Genomic DNA, 22,390 nt, shown 5'->3' on the forward strand with positions numbered 1-22,390 from the left:
TAGAGTTAAACTCAGAATATTTAGTTTGATAAACTCCTTAAATTTTAAAATCTAAGGTGTTTGACTAAAAAATTCTCTCAGAACAGAAGCAAATTAAACTGCCTTTTGCTTCTACTTGGCTTCCATCTTCCCCATGCATCCATCAGTGGTCCTAAAGAAGAAAAAATTTCCTAGAGTTTTAGCAAATAACTAAATTCTTGTACTATTAGCCAATTTATCCATAAATTTTTTCTCCCTAAGACGACAACAAAAAGTGACATAATAGTAGCCACCTTTTGTGGAAGCACTAAAAACCCAACAGGTACTCAAAGCTGTTTAATTTAATCTTTATTAAAGAGTAAAAGAGTCCAGATCTTTCTCTCTCTCAGGGAATTGAGCTGAACCACTTTATCCACCAAGAAAACTAGAACATGGGCAGTGCTACTAAAAATTATGCAGAATCAAGGCTAAGATAGAAGAGTATTAACAAATTCATAAAGTGTTCATTTTCAAACTAAAGTTTCCATTTAATGCAAAATATTTAAGCTGCTAGGTAATATTATTAAGGAATGGAGCAAATACTGTAGGTATCTACTCAACATCCATACCTCCCTTCTTATCTAACAGTAGCCAGACGTGAATTTGGGGAGGAAACACGGCCAGTGAAATTCTTGGGTTCCCAAACTTCCCTGTAGCTGGAGGTGGCACATGGCTTAGTTCTGGTCAGTTCTCGTTAGTGAAAGTCTACTGGGTGGTCCTAGAAAAATTCTGTTTCTCATAAAGGGAGACAGGTACACTAATATGCCCTCTTCCTCCCTTCTGCTGCCTTGAATGCAACCACAAGAGCTACGGCTCTGTAAGTTACCCCATAGCTGCAGGTCTCCAACGTGAGGGAAAAGACAAAAATATTTTTAAAAACCACTAACTCCAACAATACTGAATTGCTGAAACAAAGCTAGAGGCTGTCTAGACTTGTTTTGTGAGACAAATAAACCCTTATTTGGTTAAGCCACGGTATAAGTTAGTTACTTTTAGCCAAAGCAATACTAAACTGTCCCAGGGGCCATATCAATACTGAAGAAAGAAGCAATAAAAAGAGTGAATGAGGAATGCACTCCATTTTGTTATACATATTAGTTCTTCTTTAAAAATGTGTCTACATGTAGAAGAGCTACAGAAACTACAAAGAGGTATCACCTCACATCAATCAGAATGGTTATCATCAAAAAACCCTTATGTTTAATGCAGCACTATTCACAACAGGCAGGACATGGAAGCCACCTAAATGTTCATCAACAAAACATATATATACAATGGAATAGTGGTGTGTGTGTGTGTGTGTGCGTGCGTGCGTGCGTGCGTGTGTGTTCAGTCACTCAATCTGTCTGACTCTTTACAACCCCATGGACTGTAGCCTGCCAGGCTCCTCTATCCATGGAATTTTCTAAGCAGGAATACTGAAGCAGTTACTACTAAAAGTCTAGAAAGTTTATTATCTTAGTCACTTAAAAAAAAATTTGAATGAGGCTTAAAACTTTTAATCCAATTCTGAGAATATAAATACTATGTTGTTAAAAAGAAACAAAATAGGAAATTGACATGATACTATATTAACTAAAGTATAGATTTTGCTCAAATTTCACAAAATTTTATGCTAGTATCCATTATTTGTTTTCATACCTTATTCAAGATTCCCTGTTGTATTTAACTGCATCAAGCAGTTTCAGCTGCATGCAACAAATTCTGGTAAATTCTCTTCTCATTTTTATTCTGTTGCAAATATTTTCTAATTTTCCTTGCTATGGTTTCTTAGATATATCCATTATTTAAAAGTGGACATTTAATTTAAAAAAAAAAAGGATAACCAACAAGGACTTACCGTATAGCACAGGGAACTCTGCTCAACGTGATGTGGCAGCTTGGATGGGAGGGGGTTTGGGGGGGATGGATACATGTTATGAATGGCGGAGTCCTTTAGCTGTCCACCTGAAACTATCACAGCGTTGTTATCAGCTATACACCAACATAAAAAAAAAAAATACCGGAGCAGGTTGCCATTTCCTACTCTAGGGGACCCAGGGGTCAAACCTGTGTCTCTTGTGTCTCCTACACTGGCAGGTTGGTTCTTCACCATCACGCCAACTGGGAAGCCCCATAATGCAGTATTACTCAGCCATTAAAAAAAAAAAGAATGAAACAAGGCCATATGCAGCAACATGGATGAACCTAGAGATTGTCATACTGAGTAAAGTAGGTCAGACAGAGGATGATAAGTATCACGTGTTATCACTTGTATGTGGAATCTAAAAAAAAATGGTAAAAATGAACCTATTTACCAAAAAGAAACAGAGTCACACATGTAGAAAACAAACTTATGGTTACCAGAGGGAGAAGGTGAGTGGGGGACAAATGAGGAGATTGGGATTGACATAGACACACAACTAGAGTAAAACGGGTAACTAGTAAGAACCTACAGGAAACTACTCAAAACTCTGTAATGATCTACACGGGAATAAAATCTGAAAAAGAGTGGATGTATGTGTAACTGATTCACTCTGCTGTACAGCAAAAACTAACACAACATTATAAATCAACTATACTCCAATAAAAATTAATTAAAAAAAAGAAAACCTAAAGGAAAAAAAAGAGCCACAGAATATAAATTATTGTGCTTATGATGACACAAATGAGAATATACCTTAGATACACGCACACTAAAAAAAAGTTTTTTAACTATATGACTTTTTAAACTATATGATTCCAGGTTTGCCCTTGTCTACCTGCTAAAAGCACCAACCTGAAATTTGAGAGGCCTACTTAAGAAATCAGGTTTAAATGTTTACAACAACAACTTTATGCTATATTTAAACTTTTCCTGAACAGAGATTGGCCTCTTCTATAAAATATGTGTGCCCACACATCCTTTCTAAGCCTTAAAATAACAAGCCACCTCCTTAACACATGGGCAGGTTTTTCAAAAGTGTGTGGGGGTATCTATAAAAGGGGGGGGATCTACAAAGCCAAACTATGACATAAAAAGCTGTTCCTCAAGTATTTTATACTTTAGAGATACTCACAAACTCAAAATTTGCTTTTGAAAACAACTGAACAGTTATTTCATTCACTGAAGGAAAAATACCTGTTAAGATTGAATAACGTGCATTTTAAAAAATTTAGCAAACTGGGAATAGAATGGAACTTTCTCAATCTGACAAAAATCACAGACCAAAAACCCTTTAACAAATATTGCACTAAACAGAGAGACTTTATTTCATTTTTATTTTTTGGCTGCACTGGGTCTCCACTGCTGCGTATGGGCTTTCTGTAACTGTGGAAAGCTCGGGCTACCCTCCAGTTGTGATGCGTGGGCTTCTCATTGCAGTGACTTCTCTTGTTGCGGAGCACAGACTCTACCACGTGACAGCTCAGCAGCTGTGCACGAGCTTAGCTGCCCAATGGCATGTGGAATCTTCTCAGACCAGGGATCAAACCCGTGTCCCCTGCACTGGCAGGCGGATTCTTAACCACTGGACCACCAGGGAAGTCCTAAACAGAGAAACTTAGAATCATTTTCTTAAGATCAGAAACAAAACAAAGCTGTGCATTATCACTACCATTATTTAACAAAAAACTGGAGCTCATGGCTAATACTTTGAGGGAAAATTTATAAGAATCTTAAAAAGAAAGAAAAAATGTCATTATTTGTAGATGATATGAACTACCTGCAAACCAAAAGAATTGGAAATACCACTGGTACTCAAGAGAGAGCTTAGCAAGGTGCAAGATCAACCTATGACACAAGTTCCCTACACTAGTACTCTTGCTTGGAAAATTCCACGGATGGAGGAGCCTGGTAGGCTACAGTCCACGGGATCGCAAAGAGTCGGACAAGACTGAGCAGCTTCACTGGTTCACTGGTATCTAAGTGTTCAACATCAGGGGAAAATGAGTGAAAAGTATACACGTGCTCTGTACTAATCGTACAATTCTAAGTCTAAACTTATCTTAACATAAAAAGTTTGATAGGTATACACATATACAGATACAAAGATTACAATATTCTATAAAGCCATAGTAATTTTTAAAGAAAAGAAAACCTGTAGGGTGTTGGCACAATGGAAAAATAGTGCAACAAAACACAAAGATAAAAGCCACTGAATGTATGGGAACATAAGATACAATGAAAGCAATCCTATAAACCAGTGGGGAAAGAATGGACTGCTGAGTGGACAGCAGGGGAAAAACTGGTTCACTGGATCAGTCGATAGAGAAAAATAAAACTCAACCCCTACCTAAGTCCATATGCAGAAGGGAAGTTCCCTTTTAATCTAAAGGGACTAAAAAATCCACATGTGAAATGTAAAATGAAACCTAAGAAAATATCCTTGTGAGCCAGATATTTAAGCAAAACCTCAAATGCACAAACTTAAGGCAAACATTCATGTGAGTTATAGCAAAATTAAGAGCTTCTGTCCAAAGGGACTTCTAGGAAGATGATAGAAGATACACGCAATGTCTAACACCTACATTGGATTAACACCTAGAAAATCAAGGAGTATCTAAGAATCAACAAGAAAAAAACAATCAAATAGAAAAGGGACAGAGAAAAAAACAGCAATTTATAAAAGGCCCCCAAAGCCAAGGAATATACAGATGTACTGAAAATCATAAAGAAACACAAGTTAACAATGAAGTATCACATTATACTTAGGGCTGGCAAAAAAAAAAAAAATAATCAGGAAACCTGGAGAATTCTAAGGATGGAGGAACCAGCGTTACAAAAACCCCTGTGCACTACTGGTGGGAGTATGGGCTGACAGAGCCATCCAGAAGAGCAGCCTGAAGTATCTGACATTTCCTGTGACCCACGAAGTCCTCTCCTAGCTCCACATCTGCAAGCTTCTCTTATGCAGCTCCACCAGGGGACATGTATGACGATCTTCATCGTTGCACTGTGTGTGCGTGTGTGTATGCAGCAGACAGTCTACCCCTGGCAAGTAGGTAAAATGTGGCAGACTCATACCACAGAAGTGCTGTTCTACAGTTAAGAGGCAACAGGTTTGATGCATAGATGAGACTGGAATATTTACACAAAGCACAAAACACACATTTAAGAACACATATAAGAACACTAACATCTTGGGAAGATAGGGACATGATATATAGGGATTAACAGGAATAAAGAGAACGGCCTCACACTCATCAAGATGTGACTTCAGCAGCTGCGTTTATGAAAATGTCTCCAAGAATATGAATAATAGGGAAGGGGAACTATTGTTCATATGCATAAATTCAGCCAACTTGGTTTCATTTGTAATAAAACGATTATTACTGATATCAGGACCTAACAGAAGCAGAAGATATTTTTTTAAAAAGGTGGCAAGAATACACAGAAGAACTACACAAAAAAGATCTTAAATGACCCAGATAACCATGATGGTGTGATCACTCACCTAGAGCCAGACATCCTGGAGTCTGAAGTCAAGCGGGCCTTAGGAAGCACCACTGCCAACAAAGCTAGTGGAGGTGATGGAATTCCAGCTGAGCGACTTCAAATCCTAAAAGATGATGCTGTGAAACTGCTGCACTCAATATGCCAACAAATTTGGAAAACTCAGCAGTAGCCACAGGACTAGAAAAGGTCAGTTTTCATTCCAACGCCAAAGAAAGGCAATGCCAAATAGTGTTCAAACTACCGCACAACTGCACTCATCTCACACGTTAGCAAAGTAATGCTCAAAATTCTCCAAGTGAGGCTTCAACAGTATGCGAACTGAGACGTTCCAGATGTTCAAGGTGGATTTAGAAAAGGCAGAGGAACCAGAGATCAAATTGCCAACATCCGCTGGATCATCAAAAAAGCAAGAGAGTTCCAGAAAAACATCTACTTTTGCTTCACTGACTATGCCAAAGTCTTTGACTGTGTGGATCACAACAAACTGTGGAAAATTCTTCAAGAGATGGGAATACCAGACCACCTGACCTGCCTCCTGAGAAATCTGTATGCAGGTCAAGAAGCAACAGTTAGAATTGGACATGGAACAATGGACTGGTTCCAAATTGGGAAAGGAGTTCAGCAAGGCTGTACATTGTCACCCTGCTTATTTAACTTATATGCAGAATACTTCATGGAAATGCTGGACTGGCTGAAGCACAAGCTGGAATCAAGATTGCTGCGAGAAATATCAATAACCTCAAATATGCAGATGACACCACCCTTACGGCAGAAAGCGAAGAGGAACCGAAGAGCCTCTTGATGAAAGTGAAAGAGGAGAGTGAAAAAGCTGGCTGAAAACTCAACATTCAAAAAACGAAGATCACGGCATCCAGTCCCATCACTTCATGGCAAATAGATGGGGAAACAATGGAAACACTGACAAAGACTTTATTTTCTTGGGCTCCAAAATCACTGCAGATGGTGACTGCAGCCATGAAATTAAGACGCTTGCTCCTTGGAAGAAAAGCTATGACAAACCTAGACAGCATATTAAAAAGCAGAGACACAAAAACTATTACAATATTGTAAAGTAATTAGCCCCCAACTAAAGTAAATAAATTTATAAAAAAAAATAAATAAATAAAAAAATATATATATAAATGAAAAAAAATAAAAATAAAAAAAATAAAAAGCAGAGACATTACTTTGCTAACAAAGGTCTGTCTAGTCAAAGCTATGTTTTTTTCAGTAGTCAAGTATGGATGTTGAGAGCTGGACCATAAAGAAAGCTGAGCACTGAAGAATTGATGCTTTTGAACTATAGTGTTGGAGAAGACTCTCGAGAGTCCCTTGGACTGCAAGGAGATCCAACCAGTCCATCCTAAAGGAAATCAGTCCTGAATATTCACTGGAAGGACTGATGCTGAAGCTGAAACTCCAATACTTTGGCCACCTGTTATGAAGAACTGACTCACTGGAAAAGACCCTGATGCTGGCAGGAGAAGGAGACGACAGAGGATGAGATGGTTGGACGGCATCACAGACTCGATGGACATGAGTTTGAGCAAGCTCCAGGAGTTGGTGATGGACAGGGAAGCCTGGTGTGCCGCAGTTCATGGGGTCACAAAGAGTCGAACATGACAGAGTGACTGAACTGAACTGGTTACTGATTACTGGTACAGCAGATGAAGCACTGTAATAATGAAACATACTGAAAAATAATTTACTTGACTTACCCTCAGAAGAATAAAGCACAAACTGTAGCTAAACAAAACTGACTCAGTAGCTTTTGAGCAGTTAATTATATGCTAAGTACTCATTAAATAGCAGGCACTACAGGGGAATAAAACAAACAGAACGTATGCACACAGTGTAGCCGGTGAGCTGACGGAGAACAGCAAGTGAGGCAAGGGGCAATCCCCGGCCCGTGAGGAAACCACAGCGTGACTGCGCCAAGCACCGCCCAACAGGTTTGTGAGAAGTGTGTGAAATTTTCATCTTTCTATTAAAGCAATAGTTTAATTTTATTCAATTTTTAATTTACTTTTAAAAATAAATTCCCAAATATTTCAACACATAATATAAAAAGAGTAAGATTCTATATTCCTTTTTTCACATTGTCTTTAAAATCTGGAATATACTTTATATTCACAAGACATCTTAACTCAGACCAGTCACAATTCAAGGGCTCAGTAGCCACACATAGCTGGCAGCTACTGTGCTGGACAACACAGCTCTAAGCACTCGGACAACATGACCACATTCAGGCAGGATGAACGAAAAATAGGTGTCCAAGATGAAGGGAAAAAAAGGGGATGGAGTCTTTGAAAGACAAGTAGTAGAGTTTTAAAGGAAGATGAAGGCCATTTCAAGCCACACATGAGCACAAGGAAAGCTTAAAAAGCTTGGAGGGTGCCGGGAAAGACATCCCTTAACCTGAAGGTCTAGCCAATTTCACCTCTCACAATTCTTTCACACACCTCTAACACTAAAAAAATTGGCTTAGTTCCTTAACATCATGACTGCTAGAAATTTCTTCTCTTTCTGTTCTTGACTAGGCTGGCACTTCTGTCTTGCATCCCCTTGCTTTAGCTCTTGCTTTAGTTAATTTCTACACTGAAGTACTTGACTAAGAGCTTCTTGATGGTAAGAATTTTCTCTGTATTCTTAGAACACAGGACCCGGCAACCAGCAGGTGTGAAACTGCTAGGTGAATAGTCAAGGAGAACAGGTGAACAGTTAGAAAAAACAAAGCTAGAAAGGTGGGTCTGTAACTTGGAATACTAAACCAGACTTTAGATTACCCAGTTTTCTAGAATAACACTACAAAAGCCACCTGAAGAGGGAACCTGTCATTTGCATGCAGAACCCTCACCATGTGGAGCAGACTGGGCCAAGCACTGTTTGTTGTTAGTTTCTTCAATCACAACAACCCTGAATAGATGATGTTCCTCTCTTCTGTTAAATAAAAAGATGTAATGTATAACATGCTGATTATATAACATTGAATACATAATACTAAATTATATATTTGAAAGTAGCTAAGAGAGTAGATTTTAAAATTCTCATGAACAGAAAAAGACCCTTAATTATATGTGGTGATGAATATTAAACTAGACTCATTGTGGTGATCATTTCACAACATATACAAATATCAAATCATTATGTTGTACACCTGAAACTAAGATGATGCTACATGTCAATTACATCAATTAAAGTTTTTAATTAAATTAAAAAATTTTAAATGAGGCACAGACAAATAACTAACTTGCCCATGGTCAAATTACTTGTATTAGTATTGGAAGACCAGGTTCAAACGCAAGCCTCTAACTCCAAATCCGAATTTCTCTCATGTTTTGCTGCTCCTGCTTTTTGGCTCCACATCTGGTCCACTCTACCTCAGAAGTGTCTTCAGAATCTCTCCCTCAACCACAGTAAGGCTCCCATCTTTACCTCTGACTCCCAAGCCCAGACTCTTTCCATTAAGCCTCCCTTTAAGAAAGCTATCTGAGGTTTTAAAAAAGGAGAAAGAAGATGAATTCATTGGAACTACAGAAAGAAGAGGCTGAAGACACAGGACATGAGAGATGAAAGAAATGACAACACAGAGATGAGAGGTGAAAAGACCAATTAACAAGCATTAATGACGGCTAGCATTTATCTATTACTTATTATGTGTCAGGCACCATTCTTAATGCTTTACCCATCCTGTCCCATTTAATCACTAATTCAACCAATATTTATTTACTGATTGCCTGTAATAAATGGCCAGCATGCTCTAGGCATCTGAAACAGTATCAATAAACAAAACAAATACTCCTGCTCTCAAGGCGAGTTCAGTACGCCAGAAGAAATCGACAAAACACAATAAACCTAAGAAATACATAAACTATATACTACGTTAAAGGTAACAACGTAATGGGGAAAAAAAAAAACTAGATCAGGGTTAGGGAGGTTGGGAGCGCCATCAATGGTTAGAGCAAGCCTCACTGAGGTGATGCTTGAAAAGAGGAGAAGGTGAGAGAATTAGCCATGTGGGCACCTGGAAGAAAAGCATTCGGACGAAGAGAAGAGCCAATGCCAAGGCACTGAGGCTGGAGTGTCCCTGGTGTATTCAAAGTACAGCAAGAAGACACCCGGGTCTATGGATGCAGTGAGCAGGACGAGGCAGGAGATAAAATCAGAGAGGTGAGGGAGGCCACAGCATGGAAGGCACCATCTTATAACAGCCCATGAGGTGATTACTGCCACCAATCCCATTTAATAGATGAGACATGAAGAAGTCAAATAACTTGTCCAAGGTCACACAAAAAATGCTAGGTCAGATTATAAACTCGAAGAGTTACTATTACAGTGGCTGGAAAACATGACCCCAAAGTTTCTGACTCCCATTACAAGGAAAGGGCTGTGTCCTTTCCACTTGAATCTGGGTGCCCATGACTGTTTTAGCATTTTAAGAACTGATACTATGTGACTTCTGAGAATAGGCCATAAAAGGCAAGCAGCTCGTTCTTGTTTGCTGAAATATCAAGCGATCTCATGTCTGATCACACTGAGATCTCCATGCTGGAGAGGCTCACGTAGTGGCTCTGACCAAGAGCCCCAGCTGAGCCCAGCCTTTTAACAATACCTGTCAATGTGCCAGATTAAGAAGTGGTCTTAGGTGGCTCAGCTGGTAAAGAATCCGCCTGCAATACGGAGACCTGGGTTCGATCCCTGGGTTGGGAAGATTCTCCTGGAGAAGAGAACAGATACCCACTCCAGTATTCTGGCCCGGAGAATTCCATGGACTGTATATAGTCCACAGGGTCGCAAAGAGTCGGCCACAACTGAGCGACTTTCACTTTCACTTAGGATATGCATCTTTCAACCCAGCTGTTCAAATCTCCAAGCCTTTCATGATATCCCAAGTGAAGTCCCAGATATAAGTCATTCCCACTTGAATTACACTACTCACACAGAATCCGTGAGTATAATGAAACAGTTGTTGTTTTACACTACTAAGCTGTGGAGTGGCTAGTTCCACAACAATAATAAGTAGGATAACTATATAATAAGCAGGAAATAAATGTTAAGCACCTGACCTAAGTTAACAGAAACAGAAAAAAAGGAACTAGAATACATTACCATGGTATGTCGAAGGTTCTTTATCATTGAAAATCTTTAATGTCTAGAAGGCAACCTTCTTTTAAGAAAAAAACTATATAAGCTCCTTTAGTCCATTCCACTAGTGAAGCTAACAGATGCCCATGAATACCAAGACAAGCCTGGGACAGGCAAGGGCTACACAAAGGAAGGAAGACAAGGAAAGAGGTGGAGACAGTATGTGAATGGAGTGCCACCAAAAACACCTTATGTGCCTTCAACAATAAAAGTTGCCCGCCCAGCTTTATTCTTCCAGACAAAGCATGGCGAGGCCAAGGGCAGAAGGCTGTGTTAGGAAACCGTTCTACGTGTACTCCTCTCTGGGATTCTCATTTTAATCTGCTACTGGGGTCAATGAAGTCATAAAGGTACTGACTACAAAAAGAATGGGGCTATATAAAATTCTAGAATAAGACCCTTGAATTCAGCTTACTCAAACGACATATGAAATTCTCCCAAAATAGATTTTCATATAAAACGTCCTAATGGTCACGTGCAGTTGTGAGAGCTGGACCATAAAGAAGGCAGAATGCCAAAGAATGGATGCCTTCAAACTGTGGTGCTGGAGAAGACTCCTGAAAGTCCCTTTGGACAGCAAGGAGATCAAACCAGTCAATCTTAAGGGAGATCAACCCTGAATATTCACTGGAAGGACTGATGCTGAAGCTGAAGCTCCAGTATTTTGGTCATCTGATTCAAACAGACGACTCACTGGAAAAGTCCCTGATGCTGGGAAAAACTGAGGGCAGAAGGAGAAGAGGGCATCAAAGGATGAGAAGGCTGGAGGGCTTCACTGATACAATGAACATGAACTTGGGCAAACTCTGGGAGACGGTGAGAGACAGGGAGGCCTGGTGCACTCAGTCCATGGAGTCACAAAGAGTCAGACATGACTAGGCGAATGAACAATACAAATCCCACAATATTTAACCTCCACCCCCAAGCAATTGCCTATTAGTGAGAAATACAAACATAACATCTTAAGCTTTGTTCAAGCTTCAGCTCTGAACACCAAGATCCCAGGTAACCCAGATACAATAAGGTAGAAACAATGCCTTATCCAGTCTACACAAGACTGTGTAAGACTCACCAACCATCGCCAAGCAGCTCAGGTGACCTAAGGGCAGTGCTAAAGAATATAGTTTGAAGAAAAAGCTGGACTCGCCTCAAAAAAGTCATTTTCTTCCAGTGCCAACTTCTGCCCTCACAATTACTGTACAGGCAGGTGCATGCGGGTCAGCACAAACCCTCTGTGACTACTTGTAGACCAATTCCAAGCACATTCTTTAAATTCCTGTGTAAGACAACATTAAAGTTGGGAGATTCCCAAAGAAGAGATCTGTTTTCTCCTCATTATTTTGAAAGTTTAAAATGGATGGGAAACAAGTGAATTTATACTTTAATCCTCCCAGTGGTGATCAGAAGTGGCTATACTCCTTGATTCTGACTTCCAGCTTGGAAACAAACTCCAGGGATAAAATCTAGCCATGTTTAAAATCCAGAGCAATCCTCTTTGAAACTAAAGGTAACAGGTACTATTAATTCATATTAAACTGTGTATGAATCTCTTAAAAGTAATTACAACACAAATAATCACGCACTACACAATCAAAGGGGCGTCCCAGATGGAGCAGTGGTAAAGAACCCACCTGCCACTGCAGGAGACACAGGAGATGTGGGTTCTATCCCTGGGGCAGGAAGATCCCCTAGAGTAGGAAATGGCAACCCACTCCAGTGTTCTTGCCTGGAGAATTCCACAGAGGAGCCTGGAAGGCTACAGACCATGGGGTTGCAAAGGAGTCAGACACAACCAAGCCTACACACACACACACACACACACACACACACTCAAAACGACAAATATTCTACTCATTGAAAATTTCCACCTTCATCTAATTTACATAAAGAAGAAATGAAAACAACTCTCAAACTGAAAAAGATCTTTTCCCAAACACTTTGACCCAATCAAAAATATTAATTCTTCAGAGATCAACCTTTTTTTTTAAGGCCCAAACAACTTGATTCAGTAGACAGTTGTGCTTGGAAGTTAAGCAGATTAAATGAAATCACACTACATGTTTTAAATAAAATATTATATAAAGTTCTTAGTACTGTTGCCTGATACATAGTTAGTAATCAACAACCGGTAACTATTTTTATTCTTGATAACCTCACTTTCCAGCAAAGAACCAATTTTAAAACTCAAGGAACCTGAAAATGTTATTGAAACCACTGAAATCTCTTCTTTAGTCACAATACAATCTAAAGGAACATAATTTAGTCAGCAAGCCTTCACTGAATACTAACACAGCAGTTCTTTAAACTGTGGTCCCTAGATCTGAAGCAGTAACATCATCTGGTAGAACTTGTTAGAAATGCAAACTCTCAGGCCCCAAAGCAAGAATCAAGGTCTGGGGGTGAAGCCCAGCCATCAGAGCTTCCATAAGCCCTCCAGGCGGTGTTTGCTCCAGTATGAGAGTTAACAGGCTAGTTTCACAGAGATCAGGGTGCTGTGTTCTGCAGGGACTGGGAGCCCAAAGGCAGAGGAGTGATACAGTTCCTAGGTATATCCTCCACGGAGCCTAGCGCAGTGCCATACAGAAAGTAGGCACTCAGGTCTGAGCAGGATAATAGTCAAACAGCCAGTGGCTGGCTAGACAATAACACCATCAGTTTATTATTTCACAGAGATAAGAAATTCTGATGACCGTTTGCATTAACAAATAATGCAGTAAGTAAGGACACCACGCGCACACACACCAGGAGCTCTTTAACTGGCAAAGTACTCCAGGGCCTCTGGCACTTCGGCAAGTAACCCAGGCTTACTTACAAAGTGTCATATGCTTTGAAATTAAGTGGAAAATACATTTCAAATTTATCAGTACACAAACAGAATTTGTTTATGATCTCTATACAAGTCAACTGTGGAACATAAACTAAAGTGCAAACTTTTTGTTGCCTTTAAAAAAAAGTATCTTGTTTCACATATTAGCCATCTATAATATGTGGACCCAATATAGATTCTAATTTGAACAAAGTGTTAAAAAAAAAAAAACAACTGAGGAAGCCTGAACACTGTTAACTGGATATTTGATATTAAAAAATTATGACAAAGGATTAAGATTACATTTTTTAAAGAAGCTTTATCTCTTCTAAAAGCTTTAGAGATGAAATGATATGTACTGAGCTTGATTCTTAGGGATAGAACATGTAAAATTAGTCTGGTCACTGAGCTGCTGAGAACATAGGAATGGGGGGGCTAACTATATACCAGGGTTTCCAAACTCTGGCTCTATTGACATTTCGGCTATTTCTTTGTTGAGGGGGTAGGGGGCACTGTGCTGTGTATTGTAAAATGTTTAGGTGCATCCCTGGTCAGTAGCAACCCTCTTCCGTTGTGACAACCAAAACCAACACTGTCGAATGCCCACTGGGGGCCAAACTTGTCCCCAGTTGAGAACCATTAATAAATACCTATTAAATTCTCTTTATTTGCTTTCCATAGAAAAATATTTTTAAAAGTCTACTTTTAATTATACTCTATGTATTGGTACAACTGCATCTCCCTAGTTGAATAATTACTACATAAAATTTAGAGAAACAGCCTGATACACAAAAAAGCGGAGAGGACTGGGATGGAGATCTGAGGCCTAGTAGATGTTCTACTGCTAAAGTCAATAGTTGCAAGCAGCTCCCGTCACCTTTTTGAGCTTCAACATCCTCATTAGGTCCAACTGTTTGACTAGTCCTTTTGAGGTTATTTTTTTAATCTTATCCTTTTAAGTTTTAAAATAATTTGGTAACAGTCTATCAGCTAAAGGTGGATAGTCAAATCTGGAAATCAAACAAACGAAAACAGAGTAGTGTACTAGTATGAAGAGTATTTTCTTTTTGCAAATTATCTGCCTTTTATTATTCTTGACCTATAAGCAACATTCTTTACAAAATTATATATAATTATTTAAAATTTAAATAAGATTCCTGGGGTAAGCAAAATGGAATCTTTTTACAAAATATAAAGACAAAGCTAATTGTCATATAAGCCAAAATTGTCCATCAACTGGTGAATGGATTAAAAAGAACTGTTATACACCCAAACAATGAACTACTTACTACTTAGCAATAAAAAGGAATGAACCACTTATACATAAACACAAATAAATCTCAAAAATATTATGCCAAATTAAAGATGCTAGACACAAGATTATATGCTCTTTGATGCTACTTAAGTAATGTTTTAGAAAAGGAGAAACTAGAGAGACAAGTAACAGATCAATAGTTGCCAACAGCTGGGGGAAGGGAGAGGGAATTGCAAAGAGACACAGGGGACCTTTTTGGGCAATGGAAACGTTCTCTAACCTGACTGTGATAGTGATTACATAACTATACATTTGTCAAAACTCATCAAACTGCACACTTGGGAAAAGTGAATGTTCTATCTCAACATACACAACTTAAAAGAGCTGCCCATCAGACTGAGAACTCCCATTCATTCTTGAACCCTCATCACTCAATTGGCAGGAAGCCTAATACTCAGTTCAGTAGTATCAGGTAAATAATATGGTATATGCCAGACGTGAAACACCACACAAGGTATCACACTGTGAAAGATATACAACTACTTTCAGAACATGTCAATACCAGAGTTAAAAAGAGGGCATGGTGAAATAACGCAATGATGTGCTACAAACCTCTATTTTACCAGTGTTAGAAATTCAATTTTAAATACGTTCTAAGAGAATAAAGGCACACTCCATACCCTACTTTTTTTTTTTTTAAGTTAGTAATTTCTAATGACACACAAAAAGATTACACCATAATTCAACAAATTCAACAGAGAACCAGTAAAGACTCATTTGGTGTAAACCCTTCATTATTACAAATCTGCTATCATTGTTTCTGATTATAGTTTACTTAGAAATTACGGAGCTCCTGGGACTTCCCTGGTGGTCCAGTGGTTAACACTCTGCACATCCACTGCAGGGGGCCCAGGTTCCATGCCTGGTGAAGGACTAAGATCCCACATGCCACGCAGTGCAGTCAAAAAATAGAAAAATAATAACAGTAACAAAATAGGGAGTATGGACCTCCTGCTCTAGTTCAATGTAAGATTGTGCTTCTCTGAGTGAAAGTCAATGATGTAAGTTAACTCACATTTTTGCTCGCTTCACTCTGCACAAAGAACAAGAAAACAACGAAGAATTAGGTTCTATGAGAAAATGAATTCACCAATTCATCTTGTCTAGATTTTCTATTACTTTTTATGTAATTTTCTAATCCATGTCATGGAAAAGTACATACATCACTGTGCTACTGATTTACCAGGTTAAATAGCATTAAGTATCATCCATTAATATACTAAAGGGATGCTTTAGGCTAAGATTTACATAAACAGATTAAATCACCTAATAGTTATCCAGCAAATAAGTGGCATTTTGAAGATTAAAATGAAGGTGTTTGATACCACTAAGTCACAAGGTCTCAGGACGCTACTGAAAGCATGAAAACAGGCAGAGCAAGGAAGCTTTTCCTAAGTGACAGCATTTTCTTGCCAGGAATTACCTCACAACACTTATAATAAAAGGCCAGTGAAGTTTCTTTACAAGTTATTTTCTAGACTTTTTTTTAACTTTTTATTTTGTATTGGGGTATAGCCGGTTAACAATGTTGTGACAGTTTCAGGTGAGAGGGACTCAGCCGCACCTATACATGTATCCATTCTCCCCCAAACTCTCCTCCCATTTAGGCTGCCCCACAACCGGAACAGAGTTTCTTTCATGTGCTATACAGCAGGTCCTTGATGGGATTTATCCACACAGCAGTGTGTACATGTCCATCCCTCCCTCCCCACCCCCAACCTAGATATTTTCGTTTTGAACAGAAGATAACTCACAGCTAGACTGGAACAGTCCTGAAGCCAGAGCTAGAAAAGAGTTCCAATCGCACTGGGACAGAGTCAACATCTCTCCAACGGAATTTTTACAAGTTATCAGTCACTAAAACTGCTGTTCCTTGCCTTTTTAAAAAGTTTACACGAACAAAAGCCAAGGTTGCTTTTAGAGAATCATAGAATGTGAGTGCCAGGATGGACCAGAGAGCTCATCTAAGCCAAGTTCTTTTTGAGGAAGGAGGAGAGCTAAGCCCAGAGTGGGTGACCCTCGGCTAGGCAGTGCGAGGCAAGCAGCCTGACTACACACCCTCCTTTGAAAGGTGCTCAACCAACTCCTTCAAAAGAGATTCGTCTGGAAACGGCGGCTACTCTTCGATCAAGTCTCAACTCTCTCCAAGAACTTCTGAATAGCTCTGGAGTCCCACCTCAGGGGGCCGAAAAGATCCCTCAGCGGGCGCTTACTTCTCGTGACTGTCACTGAACTCAGCTGCGGACGACTGACAGAACGAGGCATCACGGACGGCCCACTGGGTCCAATCAAGTACGTTCAGTCAACACCACGAACCAGTTTTTAACCCGAGAGCCTCTCAAGAGCTGCCTACTTCATCTGAAAAGAGAGTCTAGTAGCGGTGACCCGACACACGCTCTGAGAGCCCACCGCGCGGCCACCGCCTCTCAGGACCGCGGCCGGCCACGCTGCACCCTCAACGCTTCGCTTCCAAGAGAGCCCCCGGCGCAGTCACGGATGCGCTTCCCACCCCGCGCGTTCAGGAAACGGGCCGCCCACCGGACCCCGGGCGGCGAGGAGAGGGATGCGGCCGCGCTCCCGGGGGCGGCGCGCGGAGACCCGACCCGAGCGGCCGCCGAGGTTACTCACGTTCTCAGTGTCCCGTTCATTCACCGTCGGCAACGGGGTCCTAGTGGACATTTTACTGCACTTCACTTCACAACGCGAGGGCGAAACAAAACAGCGCGGCCCCGGGGCCGGCGTCGCGGCGTCGAGCGCCCGGCGGTTCCGGAGCGGCGCCGCGGGAGGGCGGCTCCCCTCCCCCACGGCCGTCTAGAACCCGGGCCGGGCCCGGGCCGTCCCCCGGAGGGTCGCGGGGCTCATGCTCCCCCGGCCCCGGCGGCCGCGCCGAGGAGCCCCGCGGTCGGCGGTGGCGGGGCCGGGCCGGCGGCGGCGGTGGCGGGCTACGGCTCGGCCCGCCGGCGTCCCCGCGCCTCAGGGCGCCCCGCAGGCCCGGACCCCCTCGCCTCCTCCTCCGCCCCCGCCCGTCGCGCCGCGGATTTCAGCGCCGGAGCCTCCACACAGCGCCGCCGGCGGCCCCTGAAGAGGATGTGGAGTGCGAGACAGCTCCCCGCGAGCTGCGGGCGCCGACCATGGAGGGGACTGCGGAAGCGGCGCCTGCGCCTGGCTGCTCTTCTCCCTCCGGCTCGATTTCCGCCTCAGCCTCCGCCCGGTGGCTGCCGACACCGCCGCTCCCGGCACCTTCGAGCCTCACGGACCCAAGATGGCCGCCTCTCGGCTTCCTTTGCTGCCTCCGGATGCCGGAAGTGACGGCACCGCCGCCTCCCGGAGTTCGGCCAATCAGCGCGGCCCGAGGAAGCCGGCCGGACTGCTGTTGCTAGGGGCGACTCCCGGGCCGAGGGGGCGGTGCCCATGGCAGGGAAGGGCTGGCTGGTACCCGCGGGCGCCTGGGGCGGCGGGTTCCCGGCGTCCTGAGCACGCGGCCGTCAGGAAGGAGCCGGCAAATGGTCCGGGGCGGCGGCCTGAGCCAAGACTGCTGGACTGGCGTTTGTAGTGTTGATGGAGTGTCTGCTGTGTGCAACAGCTGAGGTCGCGTCCCTCAAAAGCTGGGAGCGCGCCGCATCCAAATGGAGCCGTGACAGTAGTTATAGGGCCGGGGCTGCGGGGAGGAGCCGAGTTCCTGCATCGTTAACGGTGACCCGGGAACCGTGAACTCAGTCACCTTTCCTGCCCCCGGTACGCTGAGCAGCCCTGGGCTGAGCTCAGCATCCTGAGGGCAGCAGGCCCGTCCCGCCCACGAGGAACTCGCGGTCGGGAGGGAGATAGACCCGGACGCAGCTTGCAGAAGGAAGAGTGCTACAAGGGGCCCGAGAGCCCTAGAGTCCCCCTGGGGCCACTGCCTAAATCCCCGTCGGGGGGAGGGTTATAACCGGACTCTTCATCCCCGGGTCCCACCTTGGGGCGGAGTTTGGTGGACGCTTGCAGACTGAGACGTTGGAAATAGAACCTCCCCTGCAGACTGAGACGTTGGAAATAGAACCTCCCCTGGAACCCTTCCTTGCTCCTGAGCTTTTGAGTGTGTCCCGTGGACCGGCCCAGAGTCTGGCCGGCAGTGGATGGAATGCTTCAGCGCGGGGTTCTGAGAAGGCAGAGCGGAATGTGCCGGAGTTGACAGTGAACTGCTACTGAGAGTCTACCTGTGGGTTCCATACATCTGTTACCTCATTTAAGCCTCGGGGTAACCCTCTAAGATGGGCAGACACACCTAGAGATCCCAAGTCTAAACAGGTTACAGTGACGTGACCAAAGTACTCAAGTTGGTTACCTGCAAGGCTGGGATTTGAACTCATATCCTAAAATTTATAAAAGAAAAGCGCTTGTAGTGGGTATGTCCTGCTTTTCTTTTTCTATTTTTAATATTTTCTCCTTTGGTCCCCCAGGATGTGACTCCTCTTGCTCTGTCTGGAACATTTCCTGCCCTGTGAGACATATATGTCTTTAAACACCAGAATCACTCCCAGAAAGGACAGATGCTCACAATGTTAGGACATATGACTACTAAGATGCAGTCAGGGCTTCCATCGCTTCCTCTCAGTAAAGTATTCAGGCCAAAGACTGCCCTGTTTGAATTAAAATGTCCTCCTCTTTCTCTCTTTGGCCAAGCAGAGATGGTTGAATTTTTGTTAGTTAAATGTGTGTTTCACACGGTTCAACTGAGAAATGTGGGTGAGCACAAGATTGTGGGACTTCCTGTAGGCACGTTTGGCCCGCAACCTGGGAAGTTGGTCAAGAAAGCTTCCTGGAAGAGTGGTGGTTATGCTGCATCGAAATGCATGAGTCGAGTTAGCCAGGTGAGGGTGGCTGAAAAGGGATGCCAAGCAGGATGACCTGTGCAGATGAGGAGCAATGTGGTGGTTTAGGTAAAGGTCAAGAGGTGAGTGGTGAGACTGGAGGGGTAGGCCAGGCCCAGGCCAGGTTTGGACACAGCATGGCATTCCTGATGACAGGAATGTCAACTAGGTCAGCTGGGAAAACACCCGGAGGACCCACAATAGGGTTTCAGCCTGGGGCAGGAGCTGAGAGAAAGGGTTTGGACGATTCAAAACATTCCACATTGGCCAGAGAAGTGGCTGGCGGATGAGATTTCCACCTCACGCTTTTTTCACCGAAGGCACACATTAAACAACCAGTCAGTGAATGCCAAGAGGTAGGAAATGAAGCTGGCAGCACCTAACAAGATGCTTCTGGTTCTCATAAAGGCTAGAATTAAAGAGACACGTCGAAAGTTTCACAGCGCTTGTGTCAAATGATATGAGTGTACTATAAAGACCCGGAAATGGGAGGCAAGGTGTACATGTTACATGCAAAATGGAGGAGGAGAAAAGAAAAACAGCCCACTTTTCTGTCTAAAGGACCCTCTGTAGCCTAAATTATGTACATCTAAGGATCTGTCTGGAAGAGATGGAAGGGTAGGATCTTAAAATTGTTCTTGAAATGTCTTCTTCTGTCCTTTTTCATATTCCTATTTCCTGTCTTCACATTTTTTTATAATTTTACGTGTTTATTTTTGGCTGTGCTGGGTCTTTATTGCTGCGTGGCCTTCTCTCTAGTTGCGGCAAGTGGGGACTACTCTCTAGTTGCAGTGCACGGGCTTCTCATCACGATGGCTTTTCTTATTGTGAAGAACAGGCTCTAGGGTGCTTGGGCTTCAGTAGTTGCAGCACGTAGGCTCAGTAATTGTGACTCCCGGGCTCCAGAGCACAGGCTGTGTAGTTGTAGCGCACAGGTTCAGTCAGCATGTGGATCTTCTTGGATCAGGGATCGAACCCATGTCTCCTGCATTGGCAGGCAGATTCTTTACCACTGAGCCACCAGGGAAGCTCCTTCTGTCTTCGTATTAAAATAGGTTCTACCTCAGACTCCTTGAACTGAAAAGATATAACTAAATACACCAAGTTGTGTATGTGCACAGATAGTGCCTGCTTTCATGTCAAGAAGGAGGGTCATCTTGAGGATAATCTTGTCCTACCCTTGCTGCTGTAAGACAGAAGAGAAACGGAGCCTGAGAGGGGTGAAGTGACTTGTCTGAAGTTGCACAGCTGATTAGTAGTAGAGCCAGAATGGGCCCTGATTTCAGAAGCCCCAGACTTGTGTCCTTGCTCCACAGCTACTGTGGGCACATGGTGGGGAAATCTGTTTAGCACCCACTCCATCCCAGCACCAGAAAGAAAGAGCAACTGCCCCAGTCCTGAAACTGCTCTCCTCCAGACTCCTTATGCCAGAAAAATAAGCCCCTGTTTGTTTAAGCCAGAAGAGTTCAGGCTGGCTGTTACTTGCAGCTCAGTGCATTCCTAACCAATACTACCATGTCAAGTGGTCAGATCTTCTGATCCCCAGGCCTGTGTTCTCTGCACCACACCTAGTTCGGACAGAGGTGGAAAGACCTGCTTCTGCCTGCCCATCACACCACAGCACTCACAAGCACAATTCTGATGTGAAAGGGTGTGGGAAGTGCTGGGATCCAGGATCCATTCCTCAGCATGTGTGTGCAAGTGTGTTGTTGTCGTTGCTGTGTAACTGATAAGGAACAGAATGCTGAGCACTTAACAATAAATAAAGTCAAGAAGAGAAGGAGGGGCTTCCATGATGGCTCAGCGGTGAAGAATCTGCCTGACAATGTAGGAGACACGGGTTTGATCCCTGATTCAGGAAGATTCCACATGCTGTGAAGCAACGAAGCCCATGTCCCACACTATCGAACCTCTGCTCTAGAGCCTGAGAGCCGCAACTACTGAAGCCTGCATGCCTGGAGCCTGTGCTCCACAACAAGAAAAGCCACCACAATGAGAAGCCTGCACACCGCAACTAGAGTAGCCCCAGCTGGCTGCAACTAGAGAACAGCCCCTGCAGCAACCAACCCAGAACAGCCAAAAACGAATAAATAAAATAAATAACGTGTAAATAAATAAAATGATAAAGTAAATAAAAGTAATTTTATATTTTTATTTAAATAAGAAAGTAAAAATAAAGTAAATGAAAGTGAATAAATGAAATTATCTTTTTAAATATTAGCTTTCTTTTTAAAAAAAAAAGAATTGTGATGACTGTGGGACATCTGGGGTCATCATGCCTGGAGGCAGGGACAGGTGTGTCCTCAACTAGGTCACAGGTGCTTAGAGGCCACCACCCAGGGAAACACAAAGTCCATTCCAGACTCCGCCCTCCTCAGCATCCACAGGCAGTGGGTATAGCAGGGATCAGAGCAGACATCCTGCTATTTTTTTAATTCACTGCTCTGATGAGTTAAATTCCTTCTTCACCCCCGTGAAGACACTTGTCCTCTGCAAGGGCCAGCAGACAACTTAGGTATTCTCACATCCAAGACTTTGCCCTGACATTCTGACAGGATGACTTCCAGACCACCTGGGTCTTCCCTCTTGTTATGAAGCCCTGTCGTGAGACCTTCTCAGACTAGCGCCCAGTGAGCAGAGTCCTTGATTTTTGCTGTCCGGGTACATAGTACGTTCATGAGCTCCAGCTCTACAGGAGGTGCACCGGGCACCTATGCGAAGACCCCTGACTGCAGCAGCCGGTGAGGGGGTGACAGCCGGGCTCAGAGAGAGGCTGTAGGTTGTCCAGCATCGCCACCGTCCGGAGAAGAGCCATGGTCGGACTCCGAAGCTGTGACTTG

The 22,390-nt window shown here is 43.1% G+C and overlaps 1 protein-coding gene across 27 annotated transcripts in view; it reads right to left on the reverse strand.

The window, feature by feature from the left end:
• MARK3 (microtubule affinity regulating kinase 3) overlaps positions 1-17,959 on the reverse strand; it is a 102,523-nt gene extending 84,564 nt beyond the window's left edge. For 23 of the 27 annotated variants that reach the window (XR_014070896.1, XM_081548647.1, XM_081548644.1 and 20 more), the window contains exon 1: positions 17,329-17,959. Coding sequence is in view for 22 of the 27 variants with exons in the window: in XM_081548647.1 (XP_081404773.1) it covers positions 17,329-17,379 (51 nt within the window). In the remaining 5 variants the exon portion in view is untranslated. Of the gene's footprint in view, positions 1-10,543; positions 10,918-17,328 lie in introns of those variants that run through there. The other 4 variants (XM_081548645.1, XM_081548642.1, XM_081548635.1 and 1 more) reach the window with 2 other exon arrangements.
• Between the last annotated feature and the right edge of the window lie 4,431 nt (positions 17,960-22,390).

This window comes from Giraffa tippelskirchi, chromosome 12 (assembly GCF_054371585.1).
Source record: "Giraffa tippelskirchi isolate mGirTip1 chromosome 12, T2T-mGirTip1v1.2.pri, whole genome shotgun sequence".
Lineage (NCBI taxonomy): Eukaryota > Metazoa > Chordata > Mammalia > Artiodactyla > Giraffidae > Giraffa > Giraffa tippelskirchi.